General features: G+C 38.8%; 1 protein-coding gene across 2 annotated transcripts in view; it reads right to left on the bottom strand.

Moving 5' to 3' along the window:
• The window catches only part of LOC126469994 (uncharacterized), a 226,227-nt gene that overhangs the window by 202,040 nt on the left and 9,477 nt on the right, over positions 1 to 14,710 (bottom strand). For both annotated transcript variants that reach the window (XM_050097447.1, XM_050097448.1), the window contains exon 2: positions 6,456 to 6,518. In XM_050097447.1, coding sequence (XP_049953404.1) covers positions 6,456 to 6,518 — 63 coding nt within the window. The remainder of the gene's footprint in view (positions 1 to 6,455; positions 6,519 to 14,710) is intronic.

Here is a 14,710-nt window from a genome sequence, read left to right as displayed (position 1 = left end):
AGAGCTAGTTGTGTTTCACAAGAATGGTGTTTTCTAAATATGTGTTAACTGCGTGTCAAAAGACCATTTTCTTCAAAGTAATTCATAATGTTCGAACACAATATATGTTCCAGAATTATGTTGCATATTTACGTTAATGATATGGGCCTGTAATTAAATAGATTACTCCTCCTACCTTTGTTGAATATTGGTGTGACCTGTGCAACTTTCCAGTCTTTGGGTACGGATCTTTCGTTTAGCGAACCGTTGTATATGATGGTTAAGCATGGAGCTAATGCATCAGCATACTCTGAAAGGAACCTAATTGGTATACGATGTGGACCAGAAGACTTGCTTTTATTAATTGATTTGAGTTGCTTCACTACTCTGAGGATATTTACTTCTACATTACTCATGTTGGGAGCTGTACCTCCATTGCTATCACGCAGAAAAGACATCGATTGTTTCTTGCCACTAACATACTTCACATATGACCGAAATCCCTTTGGACTTTCAGCCTGGTTTCGAGACAAAGTTTCATTGTGGAAACTGTTATAAGCATCTCGCATTGAAGTCCACGCTAAATTTTGAGCTTCTGTAAAAGATCACCAATCTTTGAGATTGTGTGTCTGTTTAAATTTGGCATGTTTGTTTTGTAGTTTCTGCAACAGTGTTCTGACCCATTTTGTGTACCAAGGAGGATCAGTTCATTGTTTGTTAATTTGTTTGGTATAAATCTCTCAATTACTGCTGATACTATTTCTCTGAATTCAAGCCACATCTGGTCTACACTTACATCATTAATTTGGAAGGAGTTGAGATTGTCTCTCAGGAGCATGTCAAGCGAATTTTTATTTGCTTTTTTGAGCAAGTACATTTTTTGTTTATTTTTGGAGGATTTGGGAGTTACAATATTCAATCCTGCTCTGACAACCCTGTGTTCACTAATCCCTGTATCTTTTTTGATGCTCGTTATTAACTCAGGATTATTTGTTGCTAAGAGGTCACGTATGTTTTCACGACCGTTTACTATTTGCATGGGCTCATGAACTAACTGCTCGAAATAATTTTCAAAGAACGCGTTTTGCACAATTTCGGATGATGTTTTATGCGTACCTCCGGAATTAAACATGTATTTTTGAGAACATATCAAGGGTAAATTAAAGTCACCACCAACTATAATCGTATGAGTTGGGTACATGTTTGAAATCCAATTGAAGTTTTCTTTGAACCTTTGAGCAACTGTATCATCTGAACTGGGAGGTTGGTAAAAGGATCCAATGACCTTACTGAAGATTGAACTTGCAACCTCGCACTCAAGGGGTTCCTTGTGAGTGACAATTTCATAATCAGGTAAATGTTACAACATTCCTAACAGACAGATTTCAATAACTTTGGCGGAAGCGCCTCAACACTCATTCATCATGACTGAGCATACTAGCTGCAACATAATTCACTCTTTAGTTTACAGTCTGTATCCATATTTCTATGAAAAATATATCCATTCAGTTCTTATCTTTAGAGTTTGAACTATAATAAAGAAGGACATCAGTAGATTGACGTTTCAACTAATTATTCTACATTCCATATGAACTGCTTGTTCTGTCATAATATAGCAGTTTTCTTCCAATTTTCTATCAAATTAGGAGGGGAGCTTCCAGTTCCAAGAGTGAGAGGAAGTGAGGATGAAGGTTCTTCTCTCTGTCCATATTAACTCCACCACAAAGCTTCTTCAAATATTCTTGGTCACGGAAAGGCAGAATATGTTTTCTTAATAGTCCTCTTTTTGTTCTAATATGAAACATTTGGACAACTAGCAAGCTCTCACATTTTGATTGCTGTCTTGGTTGCCTTGAAAATGTGAAGGAATTGCTCCAACCATCTTTTCTAGCTGGGTCAGTATTTGTCATCACATGTCCATTTAGGTTGTTAGAACTTAAAACTATGCCTTATTTCTGAAATATAGCTAGGAAAGTAACAGTCTGATCAGACAGACTTGCTTAGGAAGAGACTCCAAGTGAATGGCTCAGGTCAAAGTCACACTTGTATCGACACTGCCAATGCAGATCACTATTGAACACAGATCAGTTCACACTTCAGTGTTACTGAGGGTATATCTCTTTACATTATTCCCTACTGTAGCAGAGTACCTCTCACACATCTGCAATTTGATAAGAGCAATTTCTGTTGCAAGTGGCAAAGTGAAAGTCATTTCTGCCATGCCTCACACTTCTGAAGTTTAAAATCATGACATTGTTCAAACACACCATGGATGAAAGCAGAAGAGAGATCCCAGTAGTCATAAAAAGTTATTATGAAATTAATTCATTAACCCAGATAAGTGTACATATTCTCAGGAGAAAGCCTGATAAAGCCAGAGAAATCGTTCATAAATTATGCCACCGTTCTAAAGGTTATAACAATCTTTTATCTTGGAACAGAAGGCAAAACAATCCTTACAAATTTTACAGTACTGACATCACTCAGAAGTCTTTAATCATACAGTCTATTCCAGCAAACCCTATTTGAAGACATCGTATCAAGGCAAGTGAATCAACATAGCATTACTGAAGTAGTGACAAAAACATGTTTGTTGAAGCTTTGTGCATTTCAGATGGAATAATTTATTTGGTGTTAGAATGAAATCAAGCAACTGGTCTGTCACCTACTGATAGTTGAGGATACCATTAAGTGAATAACAAAATAAAGAGGAAATGGACCTGAAGTGTCCTTTCCAACATATGATTTCACGCTTGGGTCAGAAAAACGAACAGAAAATATTTACTGTTAGACACGGGTATGATAATGTATGATGAAGCAAATTACACTAACGAAGAAGAGACTACTGTCTCTTAGTTTTTACTACTTCACATCATCAATATGCCAAAAAGTTTACATTTCCACTGGAACCACAAACTTACCTGTCAGACTTGTGACGCACATGATGCAGCATTTAAACCAAGGACAGATGACCTAGCTAGTACTAAAAAAATTTCTGAGCATGAGCTGCATCTGCAGAAGGCAGAGGAAGCACGTTGTTTTTTGAAAAGACATGTTGAAATGGCGAATGAGGCAGCAGAACTTTACTGATATTTGATCAGCAGAAGATATTACCCCTACCTTCATTATAAACTGAGTTGGCGTATTACAAGAGAGAATAGTGGATCGATAATCATAGAATACATGATTAAGTCGAAAATATTTTTGTTGCAAACAATTTTTTATTTGAGTACTAATAAAACTGTCACCCATAAAACAATTCTAAATGAATAGAAGTACTTCATTCTGGGTATGCTAACAGTAGATAAGATTTGCAATGACTCTTTGTCTTTTGGAATTGGATCTTTAGTAATAGTAAACATGAACTGAGCATTGCATACCTTAAAACAAACTCCACATAATTCCACAAAGGATCAACATTAAATATGACTAACTTTCAGCTGAAAAGACAGACAAACATAAACAAAAATACTATTATTTGAGAATGAAGAATAGGTAATTAACAGTGAGAAGCACTACCAGCCCATGTCCAGTTGACCTTGTTGTACTGCATGTGCATATGATTTATTATGTATGGAAAAGTATTAAGTGCAATAGACGTTACAAAACATAAGATATCCTGTTACCATTTCTTCGCATATTTGACGATTACTTCTTCCTCAATTTGGGGCGTATCTGCCTGTTATGCCAAAATCACATGTCTCCCTACACTATTCCAATGATACATAATTGAGTGAAGCATTATTAACAGAAACATTTTGATGAAATTAGAATCTTGAGCTGGAAAAGAGAATTTTTGCACCAATTATGAGAAATTGCTTCCTTTGGTACCTTAAATTGTATCCCTTATTCTTTTGCCTCTGTTCTCTTCAGACAATCTCTGGTGATTGTCACTTGCATGCTGCTTTCTATCAGCTTGGTGCAATGTGTATACTTTATTTCATGTAAATTGCTCTCTGCTTGAAAACTGTTAACTAATGTAGTTTTTAACTGATGATCCTGCTGTCTATGACGTTCTCTTTGACCCAGGTATGAGCAGTATTAATGATGGAAACCATTTATATAGCAATCTCATCTTGCTATACAGTATACATCTAAACTCGGCACTACAAATAGCACTAGGTAATTTTTTGTGCAAAACAACTTAACTCTTTTCAATATCTATCACTCATTCTTCTAGTAGCTGTTCAAGAATTGGAGTATGGGCTACCACACCTACCATTTTCCACACCCGCACCCGCGACCATGGGATTATCTGGTAACTTTCTGTTTCTCTTTCACACTTTGAATAAATTAGTACTGCCATTTAACTGAGTCACTGAATAATTTCTCCTCATTATTGAGTAACTAGCAAATGACAACTGCTATAAGAAATAGCTGAAGTACTTTATCTCAAATGCTCTCCAAGCTCAAGGCTGAGATAACTGTGTGGTGTCACCGCCAGACACCACACTTGCTAGGTGGTAGCTTAAATCGGCCGCGGTCCATTTAGTACATGTCGGACCCACATGTCGCCACTGTGTGATCACAGACCGAGCGCCACCACAAGGCAGGTCTCGAGATACGGACGAGCACTCGCCCCAGTTGTACAACGACTTTGCAAGCGACTACACTGACGAAGCCTTTCTCTCATTTGCCGAGAGACAGTTAGAATAGCCCTCAGCTAAGTCCATGGCTATGATCTAGCAAGGCGCCATTAGCCTTACATAGCAAGTGATAGTTATAGTATGAAATGTCTCATCCGGAATGCTGTATTCCCAACAAGGATAAATAAAAGTTAAGTATTCGAGGAGCTGCATACTTTTCTTATTAGCATTCAATACTTATACTGTTCCAGAATTCACGCCCGTCTGCGTTAGATAGCTTCCATTTCGGCCTCCTCTATCTACAAGGTGTTGGCACATTTACCAACACATCAAACTGTCCTTGTTTCCTTACAAATACAAGCCTAGTACTTTATCACTGTTCTTCGTACAGGCTTCCATTCCTAACTATTACTGTGCACGTAGATCCAATCTATGTATTTTATGAATGCACAAGTTATTAACGTAAATAAAACTTATTGATAATAAAACATTTTACATGGGTGTTTTTTACGTTTTGAGTGGTGTTTTTGCTGTGGAGCGAAACAACCTATTAAAGTTATGTGAACATGCTTAGCACAATCTAACAAACATTAGAAGCAGCACACTATACAATGAGGCGACAAAAGTCATGGGATACCTTCTGATATCATGTTGGACCTCCTTGGCATAGAGCAGCAATTTGACATGGCAGAGATTCAACAAGTCGTTGGAAGTCTCTTGCAGAAATACTGAGCCATGGGGTCTCTATAGATGTCTAATTGCAAAAGTATTGCTGGTGCAGAATTTCACACACACAAACTGACCTCTCGATTGTGTCCCATAAATGTTTTATGGGATTCAAGTCAAGCTATCTGGGTGGCCAAATCATTCCCTTGCATCATCCAGAATATTCTTCAAACCAATTGTGAATAATTTTGGCCTGGTGACATGGCACATTTTCATTCATAAAATATCTATCATCATTTGGCTGTAAATGTTGGCCATAAACGGTCTCCCAGTATTCGAACATACCTGTTTTTATGTCACCGATTGGCTCAGTTGGACCAGAGGACAGTCCATTCAATGTAAAAACAGCCCACACCATTATGGAGCAACCATCAGATCACACAGTGCCTGGTTGACAACTTAGGTCCATGGCCTCTTGGGGTCTGCACCACACACCAACCCCATCATCACTCTGGCCAACTGAAATCTGGACTCATCTGAACAGGCCACAGTTTTCAAGTCATCTAGCAACCAAAGGCTATGGTCACGAGCCCAGGAGATGTGCTGCAGGTGATGCCATGCTGTTAGCAAAGGCACTCTTGTTTGTCATCTTCTGCAATAGTCAAGTTAACACCAAATTTCAGCACCAGTCCCAACAGATATGTTCGTTGTACTTCCCATTTTGATTCCTGTGGTTATTTCACATTATGCTGCTAGTCTGTTAGCACTGACAACTCTACACAAACGCCTGTGCTCTCGGTCATTAAGTGGAGGCTGTTGGCCATTGTGTTGTCCTCGGTGAGAGGTATGTCTGAAATGTGGTATTCTCAGACATCTCTCGGCACTGTGGATCTCTAAATATTGAATTCCACAATAATTTCTGAAGTGGTATTTCCCATGTATCTTGCTCCAACTACTATTCCATGTTCAAAGCCTGTTAATTCCAGTTGTGTGGCCATAAACACATCAGAAACCTTTTCACATGTCACCTGAGTACATATGACAGCTCCACCAATTCACTGCCCTTTTATACCTAGTGTATGCAATACTATCACTATCCGTGAAGGTGCACATTGCTATCCGCTGACTATTGTCACCTCAGTGTAAACCCAGCAACTGTAGATTTACACAAACCTTTATCTGTCTTGCACCACAGTTGCTATACAAATTTTCAGAAGTACTTACATCTAAATCCACTTCCAATTTGTTTATGTCATCTGTTGCAGTATTTAGTCTTTCCAGTTCAATCTGAAATAACAAACAGTAGTTTAGGAGAAGCAAGACATAAAATTCAATCATACTGACAACTAAAGCTGTAGCACAAAGTGAAGCACATGCAATTTAACTTAACCCAGGCATGTGCAGATAGTTTGGTATAAGAAGGGGGCAACAGTTCACTGGGAGCAGCCACTGTACGGTAGGGGAAAGTGCTCTTATTTGTCTCTGCCAAATTATATGACATTACATGATCCGACATTCCCAATTATTAAGTACTCTCCCTGCAACTACTGTTTAGGGTGACTGCAATCACATACAGCTTAGAAATCTGGCTCGCAGCCAACAGTCAACTGAGTCCATAATTTGTTCTAAGAAGATAACCAGCTAACTTACGGGGAGAAAATGTTGCTTCTGTGATTAAGCTATCTGATTTGCATGTTTAAATAGTTTTTTATTTCCCATTTTTACGTATAATAACTACATACTTTGTAAAGAGTATATATTTCATATTTAATGCAAAACAACTTTTGCTTATAACTATAATTAACAAACTTTAAAATTGTATGTATGACTGACTTCTGTGTATTACAAACCTTTGTTTTCTTCAGTTATAATCAATTCATTTCAATTTACCATCATTTTCAATTTTGTGGGACCTACGCAATCTCTATATGTAGTTACTGGATTGGATCACACGTGTGGTGTGTTGTGTAGTAGTACCAGTAGAAAGCGATCATAAAAAATTCAATTAACTTTCACTGAGGGGTTTTAACTATCAATTTAAACAATATTAGAGGTTATTATTATGACTTGAATCTGCTTCCTTAAGAGATATTATAATTTACTGCCACACCACCATCACAGACATAGTGCCACTGCAGAAAACAGTTAGTTTTAGCTTTGCTAAAGAAACATGATGGTAATTTGGAAAGGAAAAGTAAACCAAATTCCTACCATATCAAGAAGAACTATCATCATCATCATCATCATCATCATCATCATCATCATCATCATCATCATCATCTGGGATATAATGCTTGCCTTTCTCATGGCATACCAATCATACTAAATTTAGTATATTGTGAAGCGTAGCCCACATGTATTGTATCTTAACAGGTATTCTGTTCCCAAGTGTTAAACACAAATCTGATTTTATCTTAACGATAAGAAGATATGCCGAGTTCAAAATCACTTTGATTAACCTAGTTTATAGTATACTATTTCAAATGATCTACTCTCACTCGTCACCAACAGAGCTTTCCTGCAAACTATGTGATAACACCATTTTTGTATTCTACTATGGGCTAGTCCCCTGAGGCACTTATAGCCACCTTAGAGTAATTATTGTTAGTTTACTGCTTTCCACTCAGTCATGACCAGGTTACCAGCGCAAAACACCTTAGAATTCTTCCTGGAGATATCTAGACACAGTCATGAACATTATGACTTAGCATATCTGTGATATACGTTTGAATAAATTACTGAATTGTGCCAATCAGGCCAATATAAATCAGATACTCTTATCCTATGTAACTTTTCAGTTTTGTAACATCTGAAGCAGACTCGTAAAATACTTGCTTAAACCTCTTGAGAGATGAATGCTGATTCCTGTTTTTTGTTGTGAACTGCAACTACAGCTTTGTGACTGTTAACGGAGGCCAGAGAATTATGGTCACAAATGGAGGGTGTTCAGTAGAATTACTGCACTCTAATACGTTAGAACGCTGCATGCTCACAGACCACCAATTTCATGCACACTGCCCTCCACTGTTCACATACAACTTGCATAAGAGATGTCATTGAAGTGGGCCCTAAAATCATGGAAGGGTAAGAGTGACATGCAACTCGGATTTGCCACTCAAAAAACTGAAACGTTTACACCCTTGAGAGACAAATCTTTGGTATAAGGGTCATCCAAACAATCTCAGAAATGATAAACCGTGGGCCAATTTTTAAAGTTTTATTCGTGTCCCTAAGGATAGGTTTAACCCTTGTAGAATGGAATTGCTCTAATGGGAGTGTGTAACAGTTTTAACAAGGAAACATGAACCCAATTTTTAGTAGTAAGTCACCACACTGAAATACTAGCACAATTTGATTTCCAGCATTCACAACAAGCAGAATATTTGAAAATCATATTCACAATACAGAATTATGTTAAAGTCCAGATTTCGAGTTTTAATAAATGAGAATATTGAGATGTCCTTGACCAACACTGTACACAATAATGAAACATTTACCTCAAGATACTCTGTGCCACTTTATTATTTCAATCAACTCCACCAGTGTGTTTCAATCCTTTAACTGCTGCAAATCAGCTTCTTAACAGCAATGTTGAGTGCTGGCTCAGTATCACCTAATCCAGCTACCTGTGTTAGGCGTTCTGCATCTGCACAGTTTCCTGGCGTTGAGTTATTTTTGTAGCTGTGGCAGCCATTGTTTTTTTGCTTGCTTGCGGCACTCAACATTGTCATTATCAGCCCTTTTAGAATTACTGCACAAGATCAATAGCATTAAATAAATAAAATGCAAGTACTTTTATAAATTAGAGTGTGCAGCAATCAGTTTTTTTTTTTTTTTTGGGGGGGGGGGGGGGGGGGGGGGGCAAATCCAGATTTCGGGTAGTGCCTAGCCATTATCAATGCACTATTTTCTAGTCTCTATGCATGTCAGTTCCCTGTTGTTCAGGTGTCAGTCACAGTTCTTTGAATACTTCTAGTATTCAAAGCACACGCAGGAGGATAGAACAGTGGATTACATCCACCCAAGTATATGCCTCTTTAGCTGTGGTATCAGTTGACTTACTTATGAATCCCCACATGTCCTGGTATCCAGTAGAATGATAGCTCCTTACCCTGTCTTTGCACCTGGACAACAGTACCCTATTTGTTTCAGACAGTTTTATCCATGGGTGTATATGCTGGATGGTCTGCAGAGCACAGAGTGGGCAAGAGCATACCAGGAATTTCAAATCAGGATCATGTTTCATTTGATACACAGTTTTCACACAGAGTTCAGCATCAAATATAGTAAACTCACTCTGCAGATGGATTCTTAACACATGGACAGGAAAAATAATAGCATAGCCTGTATCGTTCCCTCTCTTTGGACCCATTAGTATACATTAAATTAAAATCATGGTGCTTAGACAAAAAGGTTACCAATTTGTTCTTAAAAATTATAGTCTGGAGTGGACAATTTGTTGCACTCTGTCAAGTCTATAATTATCCTTGACTTCAGTAACAACCAGGTAGGTGCTCCTTTGTACCACCTCCATATGTTTATTGCAGGCACTTTGAGGGTCTAAATTCCTTGAGATGTGGCAGCCAAGTCAGTTTTCTATCAAGTAAGAGACCCAGGAAGCACACCGTGACCTTAAAATGTAAAATGGTGTCAAACAGTCTCAGTTCAGAGGATACAAAAAGAGAATGATCATGATTAAAATCAACACAGTTTTCTAAGTGGAGAAATTAGTTCCAGTCCTAGCAGACCATTCTTCGAGTCTTAAGCATCAACTGAAAATGATGAGATGAAAATGTGTAACTAGATGTGGAGCAGAAAATGGAGAAGTCATCTCCAAACAATGAGCAGTTCACAGGGCTCTTCTGTGAGGACAATATGCTATTGATCGTAATTGCAAATGAGGTTACAATTAGAACACTTGCCTGAGAGATACCATGAATCTGAGGGAACCTAAAGAGCATTTCCAACTGCATACCTGAAAATGAATTGGGAGGGAAAGACTGCAGAAAAATCTGCCAACAACCACAAAATCCCCATTTGTGGGACTGACAGATGATATTGTGTCTCTATGTAAAGTTATATACCTTTTCACTGTTGAAAACAACTGACGGAAAATGCTGTTTTCAGAGGAATGCCTCCTGCATAGCCACTTCTAGTAGTGTTGGCTTATCAAGAGTGGAGTATCATCATCTAAACCCACACTGAATGCAGCTTATTAAATTTCTATATTCTAGAGTCAGAACTAAGACGGATTGTATAATCCACTTTATAAGAGTAATACTACAGTAGCTGCTAGGACGTGCGTGTTTAAGAATGGGAATCATCACTTTTTCCGTCCAAGGGTCACAGGATATTGACCATCGCTCCATATTTTATTAAAAAAAGCCAAGTAGGAATTCATTTGATTCAGGTTTAAGGTGCCATAGCAGGCCATAAAATATAAAATCTGGCCTGGGAGTAGTCTTACGAGCTTCTGATATCACTGTGTCCTATTCCCACTTGAAGGGGAGATTATAGGAATCTAGATTGTTGGAGCTTAAATGAATCTGTCCCCTCTCCCTGACTTTGCAACATGCCTAGAAACCTGGAACTAGACTTATGGACAATGTTACATCATAAAAGTAGTGTGCCATGGTCTCTGGTATCCTCACAGGGGTGGCTTTCAAGACACCATTGTCCCTTATGGCAGCTAATCGACACTACATCACATCTACATTGATACTCCGCAAGCCACCCAACGGTGGTAGAGATCTTCCTTACCAACTCCCATACAACTGCAGCAAAAGTTCCCCAGGCAATGGACTTCAGAAACTTGTGCCATAATTGCTCCTTGCTGTTCTTTGTTGTCCATCAAACTTTGGTTCTCATTAGCTGAAAGGCTGCAAGGTTCTCTGCTCATAGACTGCACTTCAACTTTCTCAGCACTGTCTTCTTGTCCCTTATTGCACCACACTGATCATTCCATCACAGAACAAATTGCCTCCTGTGATGGCCTGAGAATTTTGGTATAGATTCATCAGCAGCAGATTGGATCAGATTGGTAATGTGATCCACCCAATCTTTAAAACAGTCTCTGTGCTTTAGTACACAGAGCTGTCTGTACAGTATCCAGTTTGCCTTGCTGCAGAGCATCCATATGGCTGGCTTTCCCCTCTGGCTCAGTTACTTGAAGTAGGGGCACTAGAGTGGATGCCACCTACCATTTCCCACTGGTCAGTGACTGCAAGAGCAGGAGAGCAAACTGCCATGCCAATGTCTGGGAAAGAAGCTGTCGCCATGCAAAATTTTGTCATTGTCCCTGTATTCAGGACATATATGGATTCGTAGCTTAAGATATTTTTCAAGCACTTTACCCCTTGGACATGTGGAATTGCAGCCTCAGAACACAATGTGCACTGAAATCTCCTAAAAGGAGAAATCATGGGGGAAAGCTGGTTGATGAGCAAAGAGAATGCCTTGCTATCCAGTGGCTGTTATGGAGGGAGATAAATGGAACACAGTGTGACCTGAAATGACACAAAATGTATAGTGACAGCAACTGCTTTTAGTGACACAGGGTGACAAGTGAGAGTACAGTGTGTCAGTGGCTAACACTGCCACTGCTCCATTAGTCCTTTTGCCATTTTGGTAATGTTTTCTACACAGGTGATAGCCTGGCAGCACAATTTCAGAAACCTCGACACATTCCCTGAAGGCACATACATGCATGGCCTAACCTTGTTAGGATCTTTACTTCATCCATATGATACATGGAGCCATTTAAATTCCACTGTAGTATGTTCATTATCTGTTGGTTAGGTTTGCCTACCCTTTCTCTTTGCATCTCGGTGGGCAGGCGAATGTTATTGGAGGTGGACTAGGGACACTTAGTAGGTCCTTTAAAATGGCCACTTCCATTTCCAAATCCTCAGCATCTGAGGTGGCTGCTAATTTTGTCACTGTTGCTTTAATTTCCATTGTATTGTATTTTGACTTTTCTTCACGATAACTTCCACTTTTTGAGTAGAAACATGTTAAGGAGCACAAGCAAGTGAACCAAACAGTGCTGATGACATTTTATTTTGGGGGTAATTGTGGCACAGTGTCAGTCATAGAAGCCTATGAAGATGATTTGCTGTCAGGGCAGGTTTATTGGAGCCTGTGATCTGGCAGACACAGGAAACATGAGCAGGAGTTAATAGGGGAATTTACAGCTTGTGACTGTGGTGACACACTGACTGTGGGCTGTTTCATGACCAAGGCAAATGACAAATGATTGAGGCTGCATGGCTGTATGCAATTTCTTTGCCATTGCATAACTAATTTTTTATTATTATTTCAAATCTGTACATGGGACACACTGCTCCAAATTAGATATTAATTGGAGCAGTTAACACATACTGGTGGATACATGCTTTCTACACATGGTTCATGAGCCGCTTGGCCACAGTTTCCACAAGCAGAATGACCATTAGAGACAGCTGTTGTGGAATCAAATCATTGATACCTTAAATACTGCAATGGATTCGGAAAATATGGGCAAGCAGTTGAGTGAAAAACCACCCTTAACATGACTACTCAGACTCGCGAACTGAAAGTTAAAATTAATATAGGTGTTCTTTCAACTTTTCCAGTCTCTCCTCTCCATCAAATTCTGCAGATCTGTTCACACCTTCACCTGCCCATTCCTTGTTTAGGACGATGATGTGTCTGCTCATTAGGTTTCCACATGACACCTCTCCAAAGGTGGAATTTACAATTTTCTACAGTTCAACGACAATGGATTATTTTCCCAGGGTTGTCGATTTAAGAAGTTTTTGTACTTATCACAAAGTGGCAGTTTTGATCAGCTATGTATCATTGTGTTATTTCTTCACTGACTTCAAGCCCCTCTTAATACCACCCAGACGTTTCTGTATGAAGAATGGGGACACATTAGCTAAGGTACCCTCTTCCCTTTTAACAATCATGGAAACATATTGACACAACCATCCTAGAACTGTTCCTAAATTTTAGAGGAGCATGCTCAAAAGAAGTACCCCTCATGTGTTCTCTTATTGGGTTGGAGAAGAGTGCTCACCAGCAGTCCCTCCCATTCACTAAGAGCAGTTTTTGAAGAATTAATAGGTCCCACAAGCATCCCACAGGTAGCTAGGGAACATACATTCACCCAGACTAAGCCCCACTTGCCTGGGTAAGCTTTGTATGAAAGAGGCACAATGAGTGTTCCACCTCAACAGCCATGCATCCCATTGGTATTCAGCATACCTAAAGACTTTTCTTATTTTTTAAAAATGTTTTACAGTTCTCACAATCCAGGCAGTCGAGTGAAGATCCCCACTCCCTGCGAAACACAACATTCCACCACTGCACTGCACTGCACTGCACAGTGGTTACTGAAATGTGACCAGGGCTTAGGATTACAGAGGACTTGTTGCACTTACTAGTCCCCAGCTTAGTAAAACCGAGTTCACCAAGCCCATATCCAGCAAATGAATGCCGATATTTCTATGACCTACCTAACTTTTCACAGTAAGTTTTTGGAGCTTTTGCAGTTCTCTCTCCATAAATTGCTATCAAGACAAAAACGAAGGTTTATTCTGACACTAAGTTATGACCTCTATGTTTCTCTACTTATGAGTTGTTACACTAACAAATACAGAGGGACCTAAAAACTGCCTTTGTGACTAAGAATAAGATGTTTCCAACATTCCGGCACAATTTTAATAGCACATGACAAAACGAACATGTCTTCCCTCTCACTTCAGCATCTCACTGTTTCTCTCTTAACTGACCATCCTTAATATTTCCTGTTCTCTAAACCAAAAATGATTAACTCTCAATAGCTAAACCTACATATTTTCCATCACTCGCCTTGAGCTACTATTTGATGTGGTGGAGATTATACGGTTTAATTGCCTCTAAGGGACAATATGGTTTACTTTGGGCTGTTTTCGCTGCCCATAATGTATCATTCAGCTGCAGTGGCATCACTGTTTTACACAGTAATAAATTTTCCACTCTCCTTTGATTGAACTGTATTATGCATCCTGTGCTATAGCTTCATGCTCAATTTGCTTGGCAGACTATAGGAAATCGAGCATCTAACCACATGGACATACATAACGTATCCGTAATATGTTGGTTAATAGTGGGACTATGGTACAGTTACTGCCATCTTATTTACAGGATTATCAGTGGTTTGTGAACATCTTGAATATGGGAAATGGATTATTACCTTTATTTGAATTTTCTTTGATTACACAATTCTTGATTTTTAATTTTAATGTGTAACTTAGAAAACAAAAAACTATGGAGCTTTAAACTTTCCTGTTTGTTATCAAAATTTTTCCATCTTCGATATGAAGACTTAAGTGCACACATAAGCCCTTTTTGCCTGCCTTTCAGATCATCTTACAACCACCATATTTATTTTTCACACCTTTGTATCCATGGGGAACTTATTAATTTGTTTCTATTTTATATAAATTTTAATTTTT

This window comes from Schistocerca serialis, chromosome 3 (genome assembly GCF_023864345.2).
Source record: "Schistocerca serialis cubense isolate TAMUIC-IGC-003099 chromosome 3, iqSchSeri2.2, whole genome shotgun sequence".
Classification (NCBI taxonomy): Eukaryota; Metazoa; Arthropoda; class Insecta; order Orthoptera; family Acrididae; genus Schistocerca; species Schistocerca serialis.
This window is presented reverse-complemented; position numbering and strand designations above follow the sequence as displayed.